General features: G+C 35.1%; 1 protein-coding gene across 2 annotated transcripts in view; it reads right to left on the reverse strand.

Moving 5' to 3' along the window:
* The window catches only part of SEC24B (SEC24 homolog B, COPII coat complex component), a 48,621-nt gene that overhangs the window by 16,791 nt on the left and 7,109 nt on the right, over positions 1-24,721 (reverse strand). Inside the window, exons 3-11 of one of the 2 annotated variants that reach the window (XM_074905460.1) lie at positions 18,632-18,817; positions 13,361-13,465; positions 8,682-8,762; positions 6,836-7,017; positions 5,070-5,254; positions 3,832-3,934; positions 2,816-2,942; positions 2,068-2,177; positions 1,020-1,132 (exon numbers count right to left, since the gene is read on the reverse strand). In XM_074905460.1, coding sequence (XP_074761561.1) covers positions 1,020-1,132; positions 2,068-2,177; positions 2,816-2,942; positions 3,832-3,934; positions 5,070-5,254; positions 6,836-7,017; positions 8,682-8,762; positions 13,361-13,465; positions 18,632-18,817 — 1,192 coding nt within the window. The remainder of the gene's footprint in view (positions 1-1,019; positions 1,133-2,067; positions 2,178-2,815; positions 2,943-3,831; positions 3,935-5,069; positions 5,255-6,835; positions 7,018-8,681; positions 8,763-13,360; positions 13,466-18,631; positions 18,818-24,721) is intronic. The other variant, XM_074905461.1, reaches the window with a different exon arrangement.

Genomic DNA, 24,721 nt, shown 5'->3' on the forward strand with positions numbered 1-24,721 from the left:
AAAAAGAAAAAATAAACAGGATTTCTCAAAATATAAAACACCAGTGTAAGTGCTGAAAACCATGCTGGTTAACAAAAGCAATAGGCGCAAATACTGTTTTTACCATCTGGGAGTATAAATTAACTGGATGTACTCATTTTCCTATAGACTTTTCATAGTATTTACGAAGTTTCCGAGACTAACTTAACATGTTTCTGATAACCATTGACAAAATACCTGTAAAGATCTGAACAAAGAAAGACTAAACCAATAAATGTAAATGACAAATTTTATTGTACATGTTGATGTCTTTATCAGAAATTAAAACCAAGTTTTCTAAGAAAAACTTGTAGGATATTATTTTCAGAGTGAGACCTCCCATAGGATGCAAATTAGTTTTCAAAAGACAGGAACACAGTGAAGTTTATTAAGCCTCACTCAAAAAGCACCACCAACAATCCCATACATGCTTTTCCAGTGTGAAAAAGAGAACAGCTAGAAAGTAGCATGTGCAGATGTAGGTAACTATGATCTAAAAAACCAAACTGACAACACAATTCACCTAGGCAGTCTCACACTAGTGGTTACAATAGTACAGTACACAGCACCTTGGCCATTTCAGTGCAAGAACCAGCCAATTTAATCTTGTAATTTAGTTATTTTTGCTGGTCTTGGCAGGGGGGAAGAGGCTTGTAAAATCAACATGCTGTTTGAAGTTACAGCTAAATATTCTTTGCAGATAAGTAAGTAAATTCTTTACAGATTCACCTTTAATCACATGCACAGAAGCTAGCTCTCATCATGTAAATTGCTTCAACAGCTGTTTTTTGGGGGGTGGTTTTTTTAGTTGCTTGGTGTTTTTTTTTTCTTTTTTGTTGTTTTTTAGACATAAGTTACATTTCAAAATCTCAGGCAACTGAACTTCTGTCCGTTAGGGACAGAATATTTAAACACTATATACAAGTTTTCTGCAAAACTGTAGGTTAGTATTGTTCATAATAACATGTTAGCTAATTTGAAAAGGTTATTAATATTCTTACTTGTCTAGGTTTTCCAGCAATGACTGGCAGACTATTGTCAAATATCCAGCCTCCACTGCATTATGAGACACATCTAAAACAAATAAATATACCGCAGGCTGAGGAGGACGAAGCTACAAAGTAAAAAAATAAAAATAAAAAATTGTTCAAAAATCATTATTTAAACAAATGCTAAAAATGATTAGTCATTAGAAAGAGAAGTGGGAAAAAGGAATACTTAGAAAAATGCTAATTATACATTATGCAATAAAACTGGTTTACTAACTAAGAGTCACGTGTATAGACTTAACCACAATTCCCAGTGGTTAATAATACCCATTTGTAATAAGCATACAGTGTTATGCTTCAGAGCAGAACTTGGATATTTTGGTCTCTCCTTCCAACAGTCAACTCAAACGTGATTCTTTGGTGGCAGATATGGAATTGACTCTTGTAAAACACCAGTATGTGGACAATGCAATCTATTAAATGGAGTTAAAATATTCTACATCCTTTTCCTAACTGTATAACAAGATGTATTTATTCATTGCCAAATGTCTTGGCCACGGCATTTCAAGTCAAAAACAAGAGAAGTATTTATTTTTGATGTTGTTAACAATGTCTTTATGAACAGGGCCTTTTCCCAGGCCTTGTTTATCTTTCTCAGAGACAAGACTACTATGACAGCAATTGTAGGTTTACTCTTAGTTAGATTTGTTCTTGTCACAATTAGTAAGTAAAAATTTTAACCCAACTTCATTATCTCATTATTCCATTATTGGTCTTTCAAAACCTCTTCAAAATGATGGAAAAACCCTGAAATCCCATTGAATCAGACTCAGACCAGACTATGCCACATTTAACTACAGTGGAAGACTACACACATTGCAACTGCCTTTAATTGACAAGAATTTGAATATCCACATTTGCCAAAACTCCAAATAAATATGATTTTTAACTACTACTTGGTGTTAAGGTACACACCACTGAAGCAACATGCAATGTTAATTTCAAATGTATTTATATTAACATGCAATTGCTGTCAAAGTTACCGTGAAAACTTTTTTACCATATAGTCCGAGGAAGCAATGAATTCCACTGTAGAATTTTGGACCTCTGGCCGTTTGTGAGGCTCTCCATAAGATCGTGTCAGAGGATTATACATAAATTCTTCAGGAACTATAAAGAAAAATAATTATTTTTGTTCCACAAAAAAGCTTATATATTGGTCAAATAGAAACCATTATGGCAGCTACATATAAACTAATGGAGACATATATCAATTATCCCTAAGAATAGAAAAAAAATTCACATTAAGAATACATAAAACGAAGGAACATTCAAGTATCCCAAACAACATCAAATTTAAATAACTGAAAAAAAGGAAGTTATTTTGAACAGCAGTATATCCCCAACTTTAAAACACCAATGCAAACAGAGCATTCCACAACAACAAGCTTCCGTCTGTATTGCTTCTCATAACCTCTGACCTGGATTAGCTAGCAGACAGTATTAGCTGTTATCATGTTTCTATTTGCATGTTGCAACAGCAGTCAAAGGAGTAAGTTGATTTCATTATGCAGGTAATCAGGGTAACACGATTACATTTTCTTTGCCTCCCGGAAAATTGCAAACCAATCTATTGCTTCAGAAAATGCACAGCCTGACTTATGATCCAGAGATTTTAAAAAACATCTTAAGAACACTGTCATTTAAATCTACATTTTAATTTAAAATATCCTATGGACTGTTATGATGCAAATACTTGAAAGAGATTCTATAAATGCGAGCATCTCCTGCAACAAAAACTTACTTACCATCATTAACTCTATAGCACAGATTGCATTTCCACCTCCTTTGATCAATGAAAGAAACAAAAGGGTTGATATATGTCCTGCAGGATCTGCATCTCACTATTGTGCTTGATGTTATTACTGGTAATTGCTAAAAAGAAACAATGGAAAGCCGTAACAAAGGTACATTAATACATTTTATGGAAAACATTACTGTGCAGTACAGTGTATAAAAGCTTCATAAGACTAGATATTCTATACCTTTCCTTTTATCTTTCTGGCTCATTTTCATACCGAGTAATTATGATGTGTATTAAAAATATCCTCCCTTTAAAATCAGAAGAAATATTATTTAATTACTGTCTTAATCCAATCTTACAAATCAAATATGTAATAAGATTTTAAAATGAAATTACTTCAAATTACAGTTTCAATTACACAGCTACTATGGTTAAGAGAAATTATGAAAGACAGGACAACTTTGGGGGACTAAATGTGACAGACAGAAAACCTTACATAAAGAACACATATTATATGAAAGGAAGTCACACCAGACAGCTACTTGCCTCTTTACATAAAAAGAAGTACGCTAGATGGAGATGAGTTGCTTAACAGTTATGAACACAGCTTCAACCTTACACTGTGCTTACCTTCTATTATCATCATATACCATACCAGTAATATGTTCAAGATGAGCACTGCTCTTCAAGAGGGTACTGTAAACACCTTTTCAAGAGGTATCTGACAGTTCTGAGCCCAACACACAGTAGTGATTCAGAACTTCAGAGAACCACAGGCAACCAAACACTTCCAACAATAAGGAAAAAATTTTGAAGGACTTGCCCCAAGCTTCTCCCTTACAAATTTCAATGAAGTAGCAATTTCAAGGCTTTTTTCCCCTCCTCCTAAGTCCCCAACAATTTTTTCTTACTTTTGTTAAAATTGGGACTTATATTTCATTATGTTTTATTGTTTGAACGAAAATAGGACAAATGCGTATATTAAATATATATACACTAAAAAAAAAAAATCTACTTTACCGTTAGATCTCTAAAGGGATGTAGCAACAAACCCAAAGGAAGCTTAGCTTTATTTAACAAAGCCTGTGTCTGTGGAATATTTGTCAATGTACATCGAAATGAGCTGAAAGGAAATAAAAACATTATGTTATAAATGAAATTTTAAATGATGTTAAAAACGTTAATACCTGATTTTAAAGAATTCTGAAATTTAAGAAACACTATGATTTAAAAAGCTGGTTTAATAAACAAAATTAATGCAAAGTTACTAAAAAAACCTCCTGAAGAAACAAACACAGCTCCCCAATTTAGTGGTTCAGCAATGCAACTATACCAAGATCAACTTGCAACAAAGAGATAAAACTGCTTTAGATACGCTCAACGTAAAGTGATGTATTTTTTATTCATTATAAAGACTTTTTGGGTGAAGGAATACAGTAATTATATAAATAGTACTTTCTGAGATCTCATAAGAAAACAGTAGAAAAGGATATCAAATACTGAGAGTGCCAAAAATCTTTTCTTTTGTGTATGTAAAGTGGAGGACGGAGTTAAAGCTAAATAAAGGGCACTAAAAAGAACCCAATGCACAAATAGTTCTGTCCAAAGTGCTCCACACCTAAAAATTATTTTGAGACCCCCAGTTTTCTAATTTCTGTTTTCTGGTAGGACCATGCATTAGCACTAGGGCAGTCATATGAGTTAATTTGGGGCAATGAATACAATTTCTTTTGGAATTAGGATTAAGATCTTTGGGGGAGATCAATTTCCATTGTACTCAGCGGCACCTGACTTGGGATAGTAGATATTACTACTCAGTGTTATTTAGAGGTGAAAGGATACATCATGATTGCAGGATTACCACAGTAAAATATACTCACAGTTTATTCAGTATATTTAGGCATGATCACCGTAATTTTCTGGGAAAAAATCCTATGCAATATTACAAAAATGCTCTATGAAATGTATTGTATAACATTAAGGTGTTTATTAATATATTTTTTTAGATGGATAAAACAAGGCAAAGATAATGCAGGTTTTTTAATGCTTTAATAAGTGAGCTACACTCACACTGCATATGATGTATTCTGATGGCAGGACAGTTTCAACATTTGTGTAAGGATGCAGAGGATAAACATTTTCAAGTGAAAGGGGTTATATCATCACAAAGATTTAAAGTCAGGATTCAGTTCAGACTTTGACACATTTTTCATGACCAATAATTAATTAAGATGCTGTTCTAGACACAGTACACTTACTCTGGACTGCAGTTTAATTTCCTAAGATCAGAATTCAAGTTAGGCACAGGTGCTGGAACTGAAGACACAGGCAAAATATTTCTATCTTGTGTAAGGTTTACTGGTCTCAAGCTTTCTGGCTGCTGAGAGTGCTGTAGACTTAAGCCTCCTAAGGAAGAGGACAGCTGGTTCACACCTGGATATTGCTGAAAAAAGTAAGAGCATTGCAAATGGGTAAACACACAACCATGTTTAAATAAGAACCTTAGATGTTCCTGTAATCTCAATTCTTCCAGACATGTATTTTTAAAAAGATACAGTAACAAACCCAAACAAACAAGAGTGTTGTATGGTAGAAATGTAAAAATTCAAAGAAAAATGTGACACACCTTCCAAATATACATCATTGGACAAAATTCAAATTCATGATACAAATCAACACTGAAAGTCAAACATAACCCTTCAAGCTTTCCGGGTCTAAGAAACCAAGTTACTAGAAAGGCTGACAATTTTCTTCTCCTCTTCAAAGATGTTACAATGTAACTTTTCCAAGCTACACAAACTGGTTTTAAGTATTTATTTTTAAATTAAAACAAAACACCATAGAAGAGGAGGAAAGGTTAGTTGGAAGGCACCTTTGAAGTCTGGCAGTCCAACCCCTGCTCAAGCAAGGTAAAATTTCAAGTTAGATCATGTTGCTCATAGCCTTATCCAGCTGAGCTTTAAAAATATCTAAGGATTGAAGATTTCACAGCACAATATGCTCTAGTGCTTCCTCACTCCCATTCCAGGGAATTTTCATTTTATATGCCACATCGGAATTTCACTTGCTGCAACTTGCAATTGTTGGGTTTTGTTCTTTTACTGTGTACTCCTGAAAAGGCCTAACGTCACCTTGCATTACAGTGAAGATGAAGCTGTCTTTCAACTAAAAAAAACCCAAAACACCCAAAAAACCCCGTTTCCTCCAGGTCATGTTTTACATTACATGCATAAAAGTAAAAACATTCCTGGATATCATCTGCTAATTTATGGTACTATACAGATCAGCAAGGAGTTTTATCACCTGTAATATCAGTTTTGATATATTTGCCAACTGGGCCTTATTTCAGAGTGGGATTTGTAAATCAGTACATTGTTTCCTACACCCCTTCACACATACTTCTCTGCACTGCTTCAGCATTTGTATTTTGCCTCAGCATCTGCCTCTTCTTCAGATTCACTGCTCTTGGGTGACTTACATGCTCAACAGAAGCCAGGTGATTGTACACAACTTCTTGGGTGCTTGGTGCTCTCTTTACTGAGAAAACAGAGCAGATGCAGGCAGCCCTGCTCCACCACACACCCAGCACATGCTCTAGAGCTCTTTCATCTGGACCCTATGCCATGACTTGATTGTAAGGTGACTTAACGCTTGAGACCATAGTCCACAGTAGCACTCTGATCAAACACACATTTGCTGATCAAGTACTTCATTATGCTTCTTCATCGTTTCCTATCAGTGAAGTACAGTGCTCTGAAATATCAAACCTTAAAACTGTGGATGCTGCTAATAACTGGTGAAGCAAACTTGTTAAGCCTAACTCTTTGGAGATACACTTAAAACTTTAATTTAAAAGCCTTCTAATAAAAAGTTAAGATCCAGAGCTATGACATAAATATTTTTTTTTTCATAAATTATAAAAATAAAATATTAAAAGATGTAAAAAAATAAATATATCATGCAGAAAAGACTTTTCCCATGAAGTTGCTCCCTGAAGTAACTTTTAATTTAAAAAAATACAAACCTGTGGATAGTGCTGAAACCCAGGATGGTGTCCTGAATTACTGGGCTGCACAGGAGTAGGTGGTGCTGCATTCTGGTAGCCAGGCTGCAGTGTTGGATATCCATAACCAAAGGGCTTGGAAGCTTTTGATGTTTGGGGGACTGATGGAGCAGGAACTGGACTGCTGGTTACAGAACGTGCCTCTGGAAAGACAAAAGAAATCCCACAGGTATCGTATGAACTTACTACTTCTTTCTTAATTTAAATGTAAGCTCCTAAATGCTTAACAAGCAACACTTCCATTTGTAAGTTTTTGTATTATCCATCAAGTTGTTTATCTGCACTGACCAAATGAATTGGCAGGGAAGAATACTGCCATTATGCTGATAAAAGGGGTATACATGGGAAGATGACCACAGACTCATGTAACTACTAACAAAATGCTGTTTTACAAAAAAACCCCCAACTTTAAATGTATTTCAACTGAATAAAAAAATGAAATAAAAACCCCTTAGAACCACATTTTATTCCAAGATTTGCACCTGATATAAACCATAAGAGACCATTCATGCTTAGTCTCTCCTCTACCACTTATGAATACTGTTAAAACATAAGGCTAAGATGATAGAACTATTATCTAAATGTTGACACAGAGCTTTTCTTGAAGTAATGCAAGTCCCTCCTGTATATCCCTGCAGCACAGTTTAGTTCCACTATTTTTAAAGGCCAAATTGAAAGTAACACATTGACCTAAATTCAGAGAAAACTAAACAATGGTAGAGGTGAAACTACTCTTTAGAAATGTCTACAAATACAAGCTAAGTTTCCAAGGAATTTAAGCTTGGTAAAATCCACCAGGAAAACTGACAGATGAAGAGACCAACCACTCAAGAAACTACATTTGGCATGAGAACGCCAGGAAAAAAATCCGTAATTAAATTAATAAACCAGCAGATCGAAGAAATTTAAAGTTGATCCTGTTACTGTTTTCCTTAAAGAGAAGGAACAAGTTATCTTTAGAATATGTCTTCAGCAAAACCAAAATTATTAATTAGCTGAGAAATGAGAATTTGTAATCCTCCAGCCACGTCTCTGCTTACTGCATGAGTTAGACCCTATGTGGATAGCAATACTGGCTTTTTACTCGACAAAGATTTTACTTTACACAGGAGCCCATCAAACTAAGCAAACTACTGTGACATTCTCAGAGGTCAAAGCAATGCAGAAGAGCCAGTAGGGGAGGCAACCCAAATTAACCCAATTATCATTTAAAATATCGGCTAACATACCTACATTGAACAGCATCTTTTCCACCCTCTCTCAATATAAGAGCTCTATAGATTTCATGACTGAGATAGTCTGCTAGTAGAGGTCATATAGAACAAACCTGACACTCCTGACATTGAGACAAAAATAAGCAAAACAGCAGCCATTTTCTTTAAATGAAGAAAAACAGAAAAAAATAACACGATCCAAGAATCTCTGCAAGCTGATATCACTGGTGTCTCAAAACATCAGTGGCATGTCAACTATTATCAGCTACTAGTGTCAACACAATCAAGCATACAGTATAACCTAGAGAAAGCTTTTAAACAGAGTGTACTTTTAGCACTACCCTCAATACTGCAATGGTAAACAGCGAAGTTTTAATAAATAGTTATCCCAACTTTAGTATTAAATCTGTGAAAAGGGATTAAAAAAGTGAGGTGTTCTCTTTGCTGATTGCCCCCACTCCTTTCGTAGGCATATCCTACACCTACTTGTTAATTTACAGGAAACAACACCAGAAATAAAAAAAAAAAAACAACCAACCAGTAAACATTTAAGTTTTTAAACAAGCAATTCAGAATTAATATGTGATAAATACCTGGATAGCCACCTCCTTCCAGGGCATCATAATTGTTCAGAACAGGAGAGGCACTGCTTGTAGTAGAGGAACTATCAATTGCTGGAGAAGGAAAATAATTTAAAGTTAGGTTCTTCAGAAATGGCAAATTTTTGAGAAAGAGACTGAGAATTTTTTCTAAAAACTTTGATAAGAACCTCCAAGAAAGATCCTGGGAAAAAAACACCACTTCAGCCCTAAGACTTGAAAGGTCTTACCACTGAAAGAGGAGAGGGAGGAATCGATAAGCAATCAACATATTACAAAACAAACAAGCACATGACCAAAAAACAGCAAGAGAGAGTGCAATGGGAAAAGGATAAAAACTATGAAAAAGTTGTTTCTTGAAATAAAAAATATTTTTACTATTAAGCTAAAAGTTCTTTCTAGACTACATCAACTGAAAGACGTACGTAATTTTTTTAATAGTCTCTATAATGATTTCCTTCACAACTGCAAACAGAAGATTCCCATCGTTTTCAGAGTGGTTATGCACCATCCCCACCTTCAAGCAAAACTGACAAGTATTTAATTCTTTTCTCCTTCCTGTGCTGTTGTAATTCAGAGCTTCTTTTGTTTTCAATGTAAGGTTTCAATTTCCATTCAACATTGACAAGAAGCCTCTGCTTCAATCAGCATAAATAGTGACTTATGGCTGTACCAAAAGTAACTGTAAAAAGTAACTATGTGAAAGTAAATAACAAAAGTCAACTAGTCAAAAGTAAAAAAGTACAGGGGCACATGCATAGTTATTAGTATTGAAAAGATTCCTAATGCTTTATTTTTAGTCCACTCCATGCATATATCTTGAATATCTTACTGTAAATCACTGCAAACAAAATATATTTTAAAAATATTTTTTCCAGTGCCACTTCACATATTTTTCCAAAGAAAAAGGGCCAAGGAGATTAGATGTAACTGCTCCTTAAAACACCCCAAGCCATGAAGTGTGACAGAAGAGTATATTTAAGAATTCAAAAAAGACAATTATATGTACAACTTTTGTGACAGAACAGACTCAAAAGATTCACTGATACTATTCTACTCAGAGGGATCAACCATGACCACACATCCCATTGTGAAGCTGAAAGTATTTCAAGGAGAACTTCAATGGCAGAACTTTTGAGATTTGAACTCACTCCAACTGAGATTTCCAAGTAAAGAGACTCATGCACATATGGAAACATAACATCACTGATATTTGGGACACATGAATACCATGGCAACATCATGACTATATAGATTATTTTTGAGCATTTTGCCTTTAAAGCGTTCAGCTGAGAAAAACTATTCCAAAAAACCATAACACTAATAGATTTTATTTTAAATAATATATTAACAGTGTGAAACTCATACAATTAGTTTTCAGATTAATTTTCACTGCAAATTTCCCCTTTTCCCCCCTGAAGTTTATAAAAGAACATATGCAAGATTTCCTTTCCTACTGAATTCTATCTTTCTGTTCTAGAAACTGAAGGAAACATGATTCATTATTTTGTTACCTGAGCAGAAACACAACTTTTAAAGATTTGGTAAATCCTACTACAGAAAAGCCAAAATATACTTTTATTAGGTCAACTAGATCAAGATTTCAGAATTTTCAAGAAGTTTTTCTTGTATGACCAGAAGTTAGTTCTGCATTTCAAAAAAATACGAAGGGGATATAAGCACAGTTGTGAACATATAAGACACTAGTTCAAGCCTCCTGTTTTAACCACTGTGTTGCTGTTTACAGAGTTTTTCCCACAGTAAATGTGTTCATAAAGTTATATCCATCTATAATTCCATATAAAATTAGTTTGCTCTTTTCACTAGCAGGATTAATTGTATCATTACATTTGTAAGTTGCAAAGAAGAAATATTATATACCTCCCAGGCTCTGCTGGAAAAGTTAAGAGAAACCAATTTGATAAAAGTATCAAAGAATATATTTTAAAAGCATGCTGTAAGTAAAAATAATGCAACTTCCTAATACTTCTGCTACAAAAAACAATAATCTATGCATAATTTCTGACATACAGAAAAATTCTAGTCAGAAAGTATAATCTCAGATATTTTGAAATACAAAGTCAGCCTAACTTAAAATAAGAAAGTGAATCCTATTACTGAGTATCCCATATACTTACCGAAGACCTTTCACTTCAGGTCTTCGGTTCTAAAGAATTTCAAACTTTGCAACATATTCTTGAGAACTGTCAATAGTCCCAGTGTTTAAAAGAATTATGATGTGTTCAAGTGAGTTACAGTTTCCTGCAGACCAAAATTAGCTTCAAATGCTAAGGTGGTAACATTTCATGGAAATCTCACAAATTCTCCACCACTAAAAAACACAAGAACTTCCACAAAATTGAACAACAATTTTCCTATGCTTAAATTAAGATAAACGGCTGTCCAAGTTTACTTCAGCACCAGACCAGAAAACATACTAGGTTAGAAAACACTGCTTAGAGAAAAGTAATACTTATAACATGGTAATTATATTACCAAAATAACTTTTTGCTTTCAGAGTTCTCAAGAACTCTGTGCCAACATAGTTAAGATCTAACTGGTGACAGCGACAGAAAACTGAGAAGCTACACAAACACAAGTAACCAGATATCCAACACTTATTTTTCATAAAACCACTATCACAGCTTGAGCTAGAAAACTGTCCACAGAATCTGTTTAAGATTTACATTAACTCCTGGTGACAGGGCATTAAACAGGATGCTTATTAACCAGGCAGCCTATGTATTGAGTATGGGTGCCCTTTCACTCTTTTGCATAAGATGAGCAGAAACATAATGATAGCTCAAAGGCTACAGGCTTTAGCGAAATACAGAACTTGAGAGAGAAAGAAGCTAGGGAGTATGGAAACTGCCTCTGTAGGTTTAGGGAACAAAGTAAGGAGACAACGGTTGTGATTGACAGAAATCTTGGCACGGGATTAGGCAAAGATAATTATCTGTGGAAAAGTCAGTAGGTAGCCCTGAAATAAAACCTGAAACACTCTCCTGGCTCTTTTAGCCTACACTTTAGAAAGAGTTCAAAGAGCAGCTGCATCACAACCAAAGCAAACTTCATATCCCAAAGCATAATTGTTTTCTAGCTGGTAAAGTCTAATTAGGCTCATAGCATTAGAAAAAGAGCTAAAATTAGGAAGTATCCTTAGATTTAAGGAGTTATTCAAGAGTCACTGTACATAATTTAATACTAATACTCAAGCCTGTATCATCAGAAAGATCAAATGTATCATCACACAAGGGGTAAGAAAGTAAAGAAACAGAACCAATAATCTGAAATAGCAAGAATTACAGAGAATACTCAATCCTAATACTTGTGCTCCACTGGGGTGGGGGTAATAATATCACTTATATTGCTACCATTGCACCCTCCAAATATTGCCCTTCTTTGACTGGGACAATCACAAGTGTCTTCAGCTGAATATGCCTTCCTCCTTAGAAAAAGAACAGAGCAGCAATCATTTTCTTCTAATGTTCTACTAATAACTCAACATAAGTATTGAATCAATACTATTCAAATTGATATCATGAACCCATCACACTGTTCTTAATTATGACCTGGATGTCATCATTGTTATGTTCCATTCTTCATGACATCATTAAGATCACGCTAAACTATTTTCACAGTATTCTAGCTTTATGACTTAATTACTTTAATAAAACTCAGAATTGTATGGCACTAAATTTTTTTTCTGCCTAGTTGCAATATGAATTATAATCGTAAAAGAAAAGTTACAAAAGTCTGATGTCCCAAATTAATACTCAAAGCTAGCACACATAAATGGGAGTAGTACACCAGCACAAGGTAAATATATGCCATTACTTCCATCTATCAACAAGGGTAGAAGCCTAATGTTCAATCTCAAAAAGCTTTTCACACTGTTAGCACTTGTATGCAGATTACAAAGACTTTAAGTTAGAAGAAAAAAAGGTTACCATCCAAGAAACTAAGGTGGTGAGAAACATCAAACTCACAAAACCAGGCCATTCTGACAAAATACAGACAGAATCCTTGCAACCAAGAAATTAACGTTTCGGTCAATCAGAACAAATTGCTTCTTTGAAAAAAAAAACCCAAACTTTTAAAGTTCCCTACAAAGCAAGCAAGTTAAAACTGAATCTATGTTCCTGACCATAGAGACATACCTTAGAAGGAGAAAAAAAAAGCACCACACAATTTATTATTTTAAAAAGCACACTTAGTACCTCTCAATATTTACTACCTTAACTGTAAGAGTTCTGTATACACAAAATGAGAAACAAGGTAAACACTGTTTAATGTAACAATACAAATGGCATCTAGTTGCTTAACGTAAGCAATTATCAGTCTACGTTCTAAAGCTGGTTATCTTCAGATCAGAGTTTAAAACCTACTGCAAATGAAAATATTAAAGATATGTGAGTCTTGCAAATTGTGAATATTACCTTGCTAGATACATAAAAAACAAAAAAAAAAGACAAAAAGACTGTTTGCTGACCACTGCTGAAGTCCTTTTTGTTTACTGTACTAACAACACCTCGGAAATTTCTAGTTAACTTGATACATGATGAGTCAGAATGACATTTTGTCTTGAAGGAAAAAAAGTTTCAGGGGATGGAAATATGGAACAAAACTTGAGTAGGAAGAGAACAAGATACTGGTGTAAAGCTAAAGCCAACCTGCTTCCTCATCCTCCTCATCCTCTTCCTCATCATCTGAACTTGATGACAAGGGAGCTGGTGCAGAGCTAGCTTGATTATTAACATATCCACCATACTGCATGCCTGTGAAGTGGAAAGCACAAACATAAGAGTCAGACAGACAAGAAAGATGAGAAACAAAAGTAAAAAAATCACTGCATTAAAAGTGAGAGAAATTAGCCATTCTAGAGAAAATCCCAACATGCAAAAAGTTAAATTTACAACCCTAGTTTACTATATGTAAACTCATATATGAACTATATGAGCAGTACAGAAGCAGTTTTTAGTGGGCTAGTTTAGCAGAGTATTAGTAGCACATGGAAGTCAGCAGGAAATTTTATACATATGTGTGTGTGCATGTGCACACACATGTATCTCAGGAAGTTACACATACACAGACTTTCTATATACGTATTTAATATCAGTTTGTCCACTGGAATACTTTCATAAGGTAATATATAGAAATAAATTTGTTCTTTACCAGGTAAATTCAAACAGTGTTATGAAAACATTAACATTAAATGTTTGCTTGCCACACCTGTCCCTTTTAAGACAGGAATAAATCACAGTGGAATTCGGAACACTGTCCAAAATTAATGAAATATACTGCTACTGCAACATGTGAGAGTACAAACATATACCTCAGCAACACAATCAATGAAATTTAAGCTAGGTAAATCCAAAAACTTGATTACTCTGATTTTTAAATTAGTGCCTAAATTCAGGCTTACGGACCCATATTTAAGCACCTATCCACTTTTAAGATCTGGTGACAACAGAACAGCTGTTATTACCATCACCTCCAAACCATAATCTATAAGGTTTTTTGGTAGTGGGTTTTTTTGGTAGTTTTCTTTGTTGCTGTTTTGTTTGTTTTTTACAATATCTACTCTAAACATACGTGAACAACACACAAAAGCAACATATACATATACCATCTTAAAACAGAGTAAAGCATGCAGCAATGGCTTATAATTAATCTCCTACATCACTCATTATTGATGCAATTTTAGCACCTCCAAAAAATCTTCTCTTGTCATGTGGCAGGGTTAGCAAGGATTTAAAATGTGCTTGTAGTCAGGCAGAGACATCCCAAATACATGCAAGCTACCACTGTTTCTCTTTTAGCAATCTGATAGATTTCTATAGCAAGAAAATATCCTAATTCTTCAAAATTTTTCTGACTCAAGAATTTGGAATTTTTTTCCCCCCTGTAGAAGCACTGTGGCACTATTAGTGCTCTTTATGTTAACATTATAAAGCACTACAGAAGTGTTGTATATTATGCACAATCTGACACCATCATGATTATTAATACCCCCCCATCCACAACTTAAATCAACTTTATCAACCTTTAACTATGGGCTAAAAATGCTGTTAGTTTCATGGGTTTTTAAAAAAGGGTTAGCAAATGAACCCAAGAGGATCTCTTCAATTTCACTTAGGGAAAAAAAAAAAAACAGAAACAAAGTAAAGAGTATTTACTGAAACAGCTGAACTAAAAAGAAAACAGAGAAAAAAAAACATATCACAACATTCTTGAGAGGCTGAACTTTCACACAAAGGTTAGTGCAAGAAGAGACTGACATGATTTCACTTAGTGCATTAATACTCCTACAACCCCAATCAAGTTTCCCCACAATACAAGTGGGCAATACATGAAGGCAAAATCAACTCAAATGCAACGGAGGTACAATGCTTCGGTTTTCTATACTGCTAAAACACAGGACTAACTCAAGTGATTTACAGTCCCATCTTTTATGAAAGCTACTGGATGCACTTGATAAAGAGAATATAGGAAAACCATTCTCTGCACAAAACCAGATTACAGCCAAGGATACTATGTATTTTCTCAGGCTTGGGAGATCTACTGAAGAATAAGACAGAACAACTGCATTATTGTGAAGGAGAAAACACAACTTAAAATAATTAACATGCAAGTGAAAAAAAGTGAGGACGACAAGAGATAAACTGTAACACAGAAAGCCAAAGTAAAAGAAGATAGGCACAATGTGAGTGTGAAGACAGACCTCTAACAAATACCATGTACACAGATAGGAAAAGGGCATGCCAATGCAAAAAATTCCAAGCATAGGCAGATGAGAGAAAAAGACTGAATGAGTCATTCTACTCAATTACTTTGGAGTCTCTGGAATGTTTTCTGGAAAACAAACAAACTTCTACTGCTAATCCCTACCTGCCTTTTCCAGCCACTGGTCACATACATAAAGGATGCATGTGTTCAGAAAGAATACAGAAAAAGAGATTTAAAAATATGCTAGTGACGCAGAAGCTTAGGAATCATGAACTATGTCACTATGAATCCTCTGGAGGCAGGGCTGGTTTGATGCCTACCAGCCTTACGAATTTGCATAATTCTTTATTTTCATTGCCAGCAGTACCACAAATGTCTGTCTTTAGTCTACTCCTGCGTTGTGCTAGTACAACTGTGCAGCCACAAAAACAATGTGAAAACTGATATAGCTGAAAAAGAACATAGTTTAAAAAGTCATTCTCAGGAAAAGCCTCCTATTCTGGTTCACTGCCCAGCAATGCCACCCATAGGACAGCACAGGGGAGAAAGCAGCAACTGAAGGGCACAAGTGGGTAGCTGAAGACAACAGCTCCAAGGGCCACCATGTGCCTAATCATGATTTCTGTTGTGACAACTGGGTTCTGCTTAGTATCTTTTACAGATATTTGCTGTTAATTTCTTAAAAATTAAAATTTCCCACTACTATAACGGCAAAAGCTTGTTTTTAAAGAAATATTTGAGTGAGATTCCTTCATAGGTCTGGCATAAAAATGCAACCATGTAATTTAAATCCTCACAAATTTCTTGGACTGGAAATTTCTAAACCCTGCTACCAGTGTACCTGTAATAGTAGTGTCGCACTCTAAGGCTTTATCCTGCTGTATTTTGCAGACTCCTAGAAATGTAGGTGGGAGGACAAAAAGGATAAATTGGGATAAGAACTCATTTGTCTATGAAATAAACCAACTATTTAAGTATTATAATTAAAATCACCCATACCATGAAAGACTTTAAAACATAAGAGCACACGTTTTATGTGGCTTAAGTTTCATAATGACACCCCAACCAAAAATGAAAATGAAATAAGCACATGCAAAAATAAAATACATTCTGAAGTTCTTTAATTCTCTACCCTCATATTTTCAATGAATTTACTACAGCATTAAGATCCTAATATTACAAATAGTAGTTCTTACAAACTGAACACTCCTCCATTCTTAAACTATTTGCTTTAAATTATTTTCATTTACTCATCAGCTCCTCTCATCAACACAAAACCTATTGAATTCTACAAATAACATCCAGACAGGATACTCATAGTTCATCTCTAGGATGCCAATTTAAAGTAGATTAGTTTATCTGCATTAAATTTGTACGGATATTTCTGTGAGATTAAACAGGTTTTAAAACATTTAAAGTTTTTTTATCCGTTAGAACTTAGCCAAGTAAACAATTAGAATACTACTTTAATTTTGTAAAGAAATGCCTATACAGGAGCCTAAAACAATGAAATTCCCTTTAAAAATTAATTCAAACTGGTTTTCCAGAATGCTTTCATGTAGACAACACTACTCTATAGTAAGAAAAAAAAAAATCAGACCATTTAATCTCTGCATGAGAAACACACTTGGAATTCTAACAAGCCAAATATTCAGTAGACATGTTCTACTTTTTCAGTAGGTTAATATCTACAAATAAAGTCATCATACTTAATTGTTGATAAAATGGTATTGCAACATGTAATGACATGTATATGTATTTATTATTGATTATATTAATGTAAATACAGCTAGATTAATGCAAATTCATGATGACTTATCTTTATATTCCTGACATAGGTGTATAAATGGTTTTAAAGTATGTTCATTCAGCTATATATTGCATTAACCTTCACTTATATGGAAGTATTAAAATTCAGTGAAGAGTTCAGCATCAATCACGGTGATTTGTATCTAATGTACCAAGTGTTCACACATTTTATAGGAATCACTGCAAGAACATACATATTATACATCAAGGCAAGCACAGTTAAACATCTAAAATCCTTTTTCTCATTAGAAGCATGGTTATGCAATTTCTTTGGAAGATGAAGCACCAGTTTTTTACAGCAAGCATACCTACAGTACAAAATCTACCCAAAATCAACTATAAAACTGTGCAAGAACCAAGCACAGTTTCAAAGATTGATTTATCATTTTCCTTAAAAAGATACACTTTTAAAAAGATACACAGGACTTTATAGCAATGAAGAATTATCTTTTTGCCTGTAAGATATGCAGAGCTGATTGACAGACAAGTTACTTCTTTACATTCCCCACTCTACCAGAAAAAAGAAGGAAATGGAGGAAATGGGGAAATTTAGACTTTTATGTTAGGAAGATTTTGAAATTTAAGAATAAAAAACATGCCATGACAGTCACAGACCATGCTTTTGGAAATTATTTTGAACATTAGACATATAACATTTTTCTGGACAAAATCAATGCCTACTTCCACCTCACACACTGAGTTCTTTTTCCATAAGAAAGTACAATTCTGAAATTACCAAGAGAAAACGCAGCCAAAAAAAAATTAAAATCAGCACAGTAAATTAGAATTGGAGTACTAGATATAGAAACAGGTAACAGTGAAGAGGCAAGTCAAAACATCAGGGCAGAATTCACATGGCTAAAGAAGGCTCAAGACCCTAGTTCTTTGTCAAGAGGCTATCAACATCACAATACGAAGAAGCTTATACAAGAACTCTTGCAGAAGTTTTAAATGGGAGCTTACAGCTAGGGAATAAGAACACAGTTCTATCAGTTTGAACTTAATACTCAAACTCACTTTGTTTCCTGGTGCGAATTGCTAGTTTACACCTGATTTTTCAATACAGACCGATTACAAAAGCTACTTTTAAGACCTTCTTCCAAGTTAGTGAGCAGCTTTTTAGAAGAACAACGGAACTAAAAGAAAGGCTTTTTGAGGAAGAGAGATGTTAAGACTGCCAACAAGACAAACAAGCTAATGACATACAGCCAAAGGAAATCAAACAGAATTGCTAAGGGATGCTAGAACCAAGGTGCTATAAAATGAGAACACTAAGGGAGACTAATGAGATGCAAGAGATGTACTCCAGTCAAACACAGAAGAGCAGCAGTAAAGCTTCCAGCATTCATGTGCACATGTGGAACAGGGCAGAAGTCTGTACTGTAACTTCCCATCCCTTTTAGTACCTTCCTGAAGGGCCAACTCTGGTGACTGGGCAACAGAGGGTGAAGATCGTGGCTGTGAAGAAAGGCTTGGAGCAGGTGTCCTTACTGACGAGATCACAGCAGAGGAAACAGATGTTCCAGCCCCAGGTTTGGTAAACAGAACACTCTGGCTCACAGGGTGCACAGGCTGTGAAGAATCAATGCCACCTGAAAACACAGCAGAAAAGCAGGAACGGTTTGTATTTGTACAGACAATTAGACAATGCAAGCAATCACATCTGATTTCACAATAACTACAAAAACGATACAGTACTGCAAGAAGAGATGCCTTCAAACAAGTGTAAATGGAAAAGTCGTTTGCTTTTCAAATTAAATACCTGTAATGTTAAAACTCCATTAAAATTAACGAATTGCTCTAAAAAACTAACAGCAAAAAGGGAAGCATGATATAGTAAGATCAAGACCAAGCAGAAGCTAAATAGATCCCTTTTTGATCCATCCCTACAACTCCATGCTTTCACAGATTCCTCTTCCCATATAAGGGGAACACCGTCCATGTGGGATAGCTCCCTCTCAATATTCCTCCCACAGGCAGGAAACCTGGAAGTCAGTTGTGTAGCAGACCAGTACTCTGCCTCACTCACAGGGCTGGTACTTTGTAATTTTGGTACTCAATTATGAGACCCATATTCCAAGCAATCTGTTTCAATCAACCCTGAGTATTCTGCAGAACTTCTGATGTGTTTTAAACATCTGGACTAGATATAATCTGCTTAAAAAAGTCAGATTAGTGCTTTGAGAGATTTAACACAGTCCAGTTGAAATTCCTATCAGATAAGGACAATGTAACTTCAATTAAGTTAGCTTTTAAGAGGGTCACTCTTTGGTTACAAATTGAGAAAATTCATCATCTTATGATTCTTTCTAAAAAAATGGACAGACCAAACTGTTAAAAATAAGAAAAGAAATTGGTTTGACCAATACTACTCAGTAAACAAACACAGATACTAAGCAAGAACAAAATTCACTGTATTTGTAGAGTACTTAAGTTACAGACTTCACTAGAGGAAGCACATGTAATACTAATTTTGCTTCCTTTGCACATACAGGAGTGCAGTTCATACAGTCCCTGACTTTTCCTTAAATCACGGAGTTGATACCTGAAAGGACTTTATAGGGAAGTTGAGGCTTCTTGTGGATGGGGAAGACATGGCTTAAACTGATCCTTCTGTTTTTCTAATTTACCATCAAAATTAACAGCATACACTTTCACCAGCATAATGGAACTTTTATTTGTTATGCAGTTTCCATATATAATGTTAAGCAAACATACTGGCTTTTTTCACAGGTGTTATCAAAATTAAAATATGTATTTTCCCAAGTACATACACACAGCATTTTCTATTGAAATGCATTTGCTATAACCTCTGCTTCTACACACTCCACAGAAGCATCAGCCCCTGTCAGCAGAAATGTTCTTGTTAGGTAGCTACGCAGCTTCCTCAAGCAAGATATGCAAGACAACAAGGGAAGTTCTTCGAGACATTAGTATGCTCTCCAAGGTTTTGTAGCAGAGAGAGTTGTTTATGGGGTTATGTTATTTTCCACACTTCAAGTCAATACAGCAGTGCTTGCAGCATCAAGCACTGCTGCAGAGCATGCTTAATGCTATAATGTCAGTGTCACATGTTCAAAACCAGAATCAATTTACACCCGGATTAGCTGAAGTTTTAATACATTCCTGCCAAGTACCAGTATCTGTTCTCAAACAAAAGTTAGTCAAAATATCCTTCAAAGTTACATGGATCCTTTACATGTATTGTAAGAAAACATTTTTAAACTCTGAGCAAAAAAGTAACTTTTTTTCTTTCTATAAAAACCAAACCTGCAAAATTACATGTTAAACTTTATTTGGTGACTTTGAAAAGTTTTGAAAAGCTGTAAGTAACCAAGACCAAAGGAAACACTTGGACAAAGTTAAACTTTGGAAATATATCATTAGTAACTATCATCACATGAAACAATCTACAGTTACGATAATTATGCTACCATTCCCCCCCTCCATAAGAAGTTGCACCGTGTACTGATCAGTTCAGGACAGCATATTTTAGCTCAAGACAAAGTGGACTGAACACTAGTTTAGAGTACAATTTTCCCCATCAGCTTATCCAGGCCAAGCCCCATCAGGCCATACAACATTCCCACCAGCTGATGTCATGAGAAGCCAAGAGCTTTGTCAGGCTGCAATGAATACAAAATACAATCTCAATGACACAGTTATTTTGTTTTTTTATCTTCCACTCTTCTCACCTTTCAACCATGAACATCTCTTCTACCAAAAATGACAAAGTATACCACCTGATTACAAAAGCCACGTACCAATAAGAATCTACAGCTAAAAAGTATGTTACAGAATCTGCAGAGCTGTGCACATTAGCAGTGTAATTTATAATTTTTCCTATACACTATCACTTAAGTATTTAATTTCCAAACTGAGACCTCCAGGTAGTAGTTAAAAAGTGTATCATCACAGCATTTTCTCACATTTTCAGAAGAGATGCAAGAACCATCCCTTTTGAGTTGCTTCAGCTGTGATCTTGATTTCCTGCCTCCCAACATGCAATTTCTGCCGAGAGATTTACCACCATCTCCCTGCAGCCTGGTTTTCAACAGCATCCTATCTCCCTGACTTTGTCTATCTCAGCTGCAGTCCTTCCCCTTTTTCCAGCCATACCTATATTAGCAGATTTACAGGATTATAGCCTACATTCCCATGGAACTGGGGCAGCAAGGACTTTAGATCCTGATCTGACATAAGGGGAAGTATGTGCATGAGAAAGAAATTAAAGTGTCTCCTGCTCAAGCAGACCGCCTGTGATTACAGGACAGTAGACAAGATCCAGGAAGCAAAGCAACGCATACCATATACCCACAGAAGGAGTTCTCTATCTCCCTCTCCTCATTGAGGCAGGGAGGAATCCAGTAAAATCTGGGCATTCTGGCTGACATCCACACTGACTGGAAAGCACTAAGAAAAATCAGAGTGCACTGATTTCAGCTGAAATGAGCTGGAAAAACATTAAGGAAAGCTACTGACCCAAAAAGAGAAAAAGCCTAAATGATACAAAGTGTGTTATCTACATAGCATAACACTGTTTCTGGGCAGATTTATACCAACACTGTTCTGCTGAAATACAGAATTTAGAACTAGAAGAGGGCGTTTTTGCTAATGAAACTAGTTCAAACCAGCAAGTAGAAAAATCTCAAATTACATGCTTCTAATTTATTTATACTTCCTAAAGCAAAGAAAATTACTCTCACTGTCTGCTATTCTTCAAAATAAGTCAACTTCCAGCAAAAGATTCCTCTTAAAATAAATTTATTTTTTTCTAGTGAAATCTCAGCAAGCTTCACTGAAAACACTTCAGTGATTTCAAAGAATGGCTGCCAAAATTTCAGAAAAATATTCTGTTGCAATTCTGTGTCATTAGTACATGACATACATCGGCTCAGGGGTTTGATCTTAATAGATTCAGCATTTTGGGGGCTTTCCAAGGCCCTACACAAACTAGTTTCTTTAAAAATCCAACTGAAAGTCCATCACTTAGAACTTTCCTGATTCAAGTAGAAAACAATTCAGAAATCACCAAACTTCTGAAAAGCCTGTTTCCTAAGTCAGTCCTGTTTAAACACACAGATTTTATTAAAAACATGGCATTTGTCTATATGAAGAATATTTCATTTTCACCACTAAGCTTGCAGTGTTCACTGACTGCACAAAACTGCTACTGAAAAATACATTAAGACAGTAGTATCCTGAGTGACAGTCTTTCTAAGATTTGCTTATTCATAATTAAAGGATTTTAAGGGGTCTTTCTTCACAGTACAGCAGCAATGACAGCAAAGTGTCTTATTGGCACTCTAATAGTAGGATACTGTATCAAAATTACCTGAACAGTCACAGAAAACACACTTAGGAATTTCAGTATATTAAATTGTTTTTCAAGCAATTTTACTAAAATGCACAGAACAGACTGCAACTGCTTTTCATCATCATTTCCTTCCTGGAGAGCAGCATGGAAGATTAAATATTCAGACAAAATCCTTCTTACAAAACATTAATCATTTCCATAAATTCCTTATGTGTTGCACTCAGACACTTTCCAAGGACGTACAAGAACTGGTAAATAATTTCCAAGATCCAATTCCCCTTTTTTTTTAAAGGCTGCAAACAATTAGAATACTATATATAAAATTACTCCACCTGAGAACAGTAAGGCTGCACTGAGAAACTTGGAAAGCCTATCAGTGTTCCATAAAGCAAATTAATTATGCCAGGACCAATTATTTGACATCATTTACAAGCCAGCTGATGTAGCAATTGAGTTTTTAATATATTTTTGCCAAAGATTTTGAATTCCAGACTTAAAAAATATCAGCTATTATTGGAGACAGTCTGTTTAGCCCCATACTTCAAAAATGGTGTAATTATTTAGAATTTAATAATAAAACAGCCCAGCTCTTCCTTCAGCCTAGTTACCGGTTGTTATCTTTATTTGTTCTTTCCTAGTCAGTAAATACAGAATCATGTGTGTGCTGAAGTTGAACCAGGATTTATAGGGAAGAGAAAAAAGTTATTCTCCAAATAAATCAGTTCCACAATTCAGTCTACTGTGCAACAAAGCACCTGGGCATGCTTACCTCGTCAGCTTTGTAAGCTCAGACTTTGAATGTGATTTAAGTAATTATGCCTACAGTTGGGCAAACAAACCAAGTACTGAAATATTATTCAAATGTAACAGAAACAGTGGATCAGTGTTTATTTCTGTAATTGCAAAGTGTGTACCTATTACATACCACTACCAGAGCCAGTTCTAGAGTCATCTCTGAAATTCAAGCATAATATTACTGCTTTCTCTTGAGGCCATGTATTAACTCTATCAGTCCCTTAAGAAGAGCACTGAATGGTTCAGAAATAAGACTATCCATTGCTCATATTGCCCTTCATGGTCTGGTCAGCTCCACTGTTTCACCTTTAAAACAGCTGTTCCTTATAAAAAACATTGTATGACCAAACCAGATTTCAAGACCTCCAAAAGAAATAAGGTTAACAAGCATTTAAATTAAAAACATCTATAAATAAAACACTAACAGTATGAAAAAACAGTAAGTCATTTTCATACAACTACTGCCAGTCTTACTATTCTGGAATAATATCTGCATTCTGTCAAGACCAGATGCAGATTCTGTGCCCAACAGAACCAATGTTTTTGGCCAGAGTTTTAAGCTTTTAGGCCTTGAAAGAATTATTTTTTATGCTCAACTGTGAAATAGCATTAACTTCTGAAGCTTTTTAAGGAGTTCCCTGTTTTTTGTCTTGAAACTGTATTTTGTTTCATGTTTTTGAAATACGACAAAATTGCACAGAGCACCTTGCAGAGACAGAATGCAAATCTATTAATATTCAAAGTACTAAAACTGAGCTGAAGGATGACACTCTACATCCTAGAAAAAAAGGAGGTAAAAAAGTAATATTGAAACTGAATTCAACCTTGGTATGGATCAGATGAGTGTGATTTAAGCTTAGCTGGTTCTCCCATGCAGAGCTTTACCATCATCAAAACCATGTTTTTTCATAAGTCCTTGGTCTTAGAAAACCTCAGCTACAAGGACTCCTAAAACAATTCCAATGTTAAACTATAATCTGAAATATCTGGCATAAAAAAGGAAACATTCTACAGTTCTCCAATATCTGACATGACAGAAAAAGAAAACCATTAGTCTTGCACAGCTTACAAGTCAAAACTGCATGAAATCAGAAAGTTACCAGTATAGAAAGAAAACCAGAACTTCCCTGCCCATGCTAGTGCTCTTTCAGAAGGAGAGCAAGATAGTTCAGTGTGAAGGCACTCCCACATCTCTAATCTCTTTCATTCTTCCTACCAAGTACTGTCTGGACTATGAACATGTACTCAGTTTTCCCATGAAGTAGAAGCTGAAGATACCAGTGAGGAGTGAGTGCACTTGCCCTCAGCTGGCACCTTCACAAGTCCATTCTCTATAGTTAAATCCATCCTAAAAACATTAAGTTGTTGCTTACAAAAATCAGGT

This window comes from Athene noctua, chromosome 4 (assembly GCF_965140245.1).
Source record: "Athene noctua chromosome 4, bAthNoc1.hap1.1, whole genome shotgun sequence".
In the NCBI taxonomy this organism is placed as follows: Eukaryota; Metazoa; Chordata; class Aves; order Strigiformes; family Strigidae; genus Athene; species Athene noctua.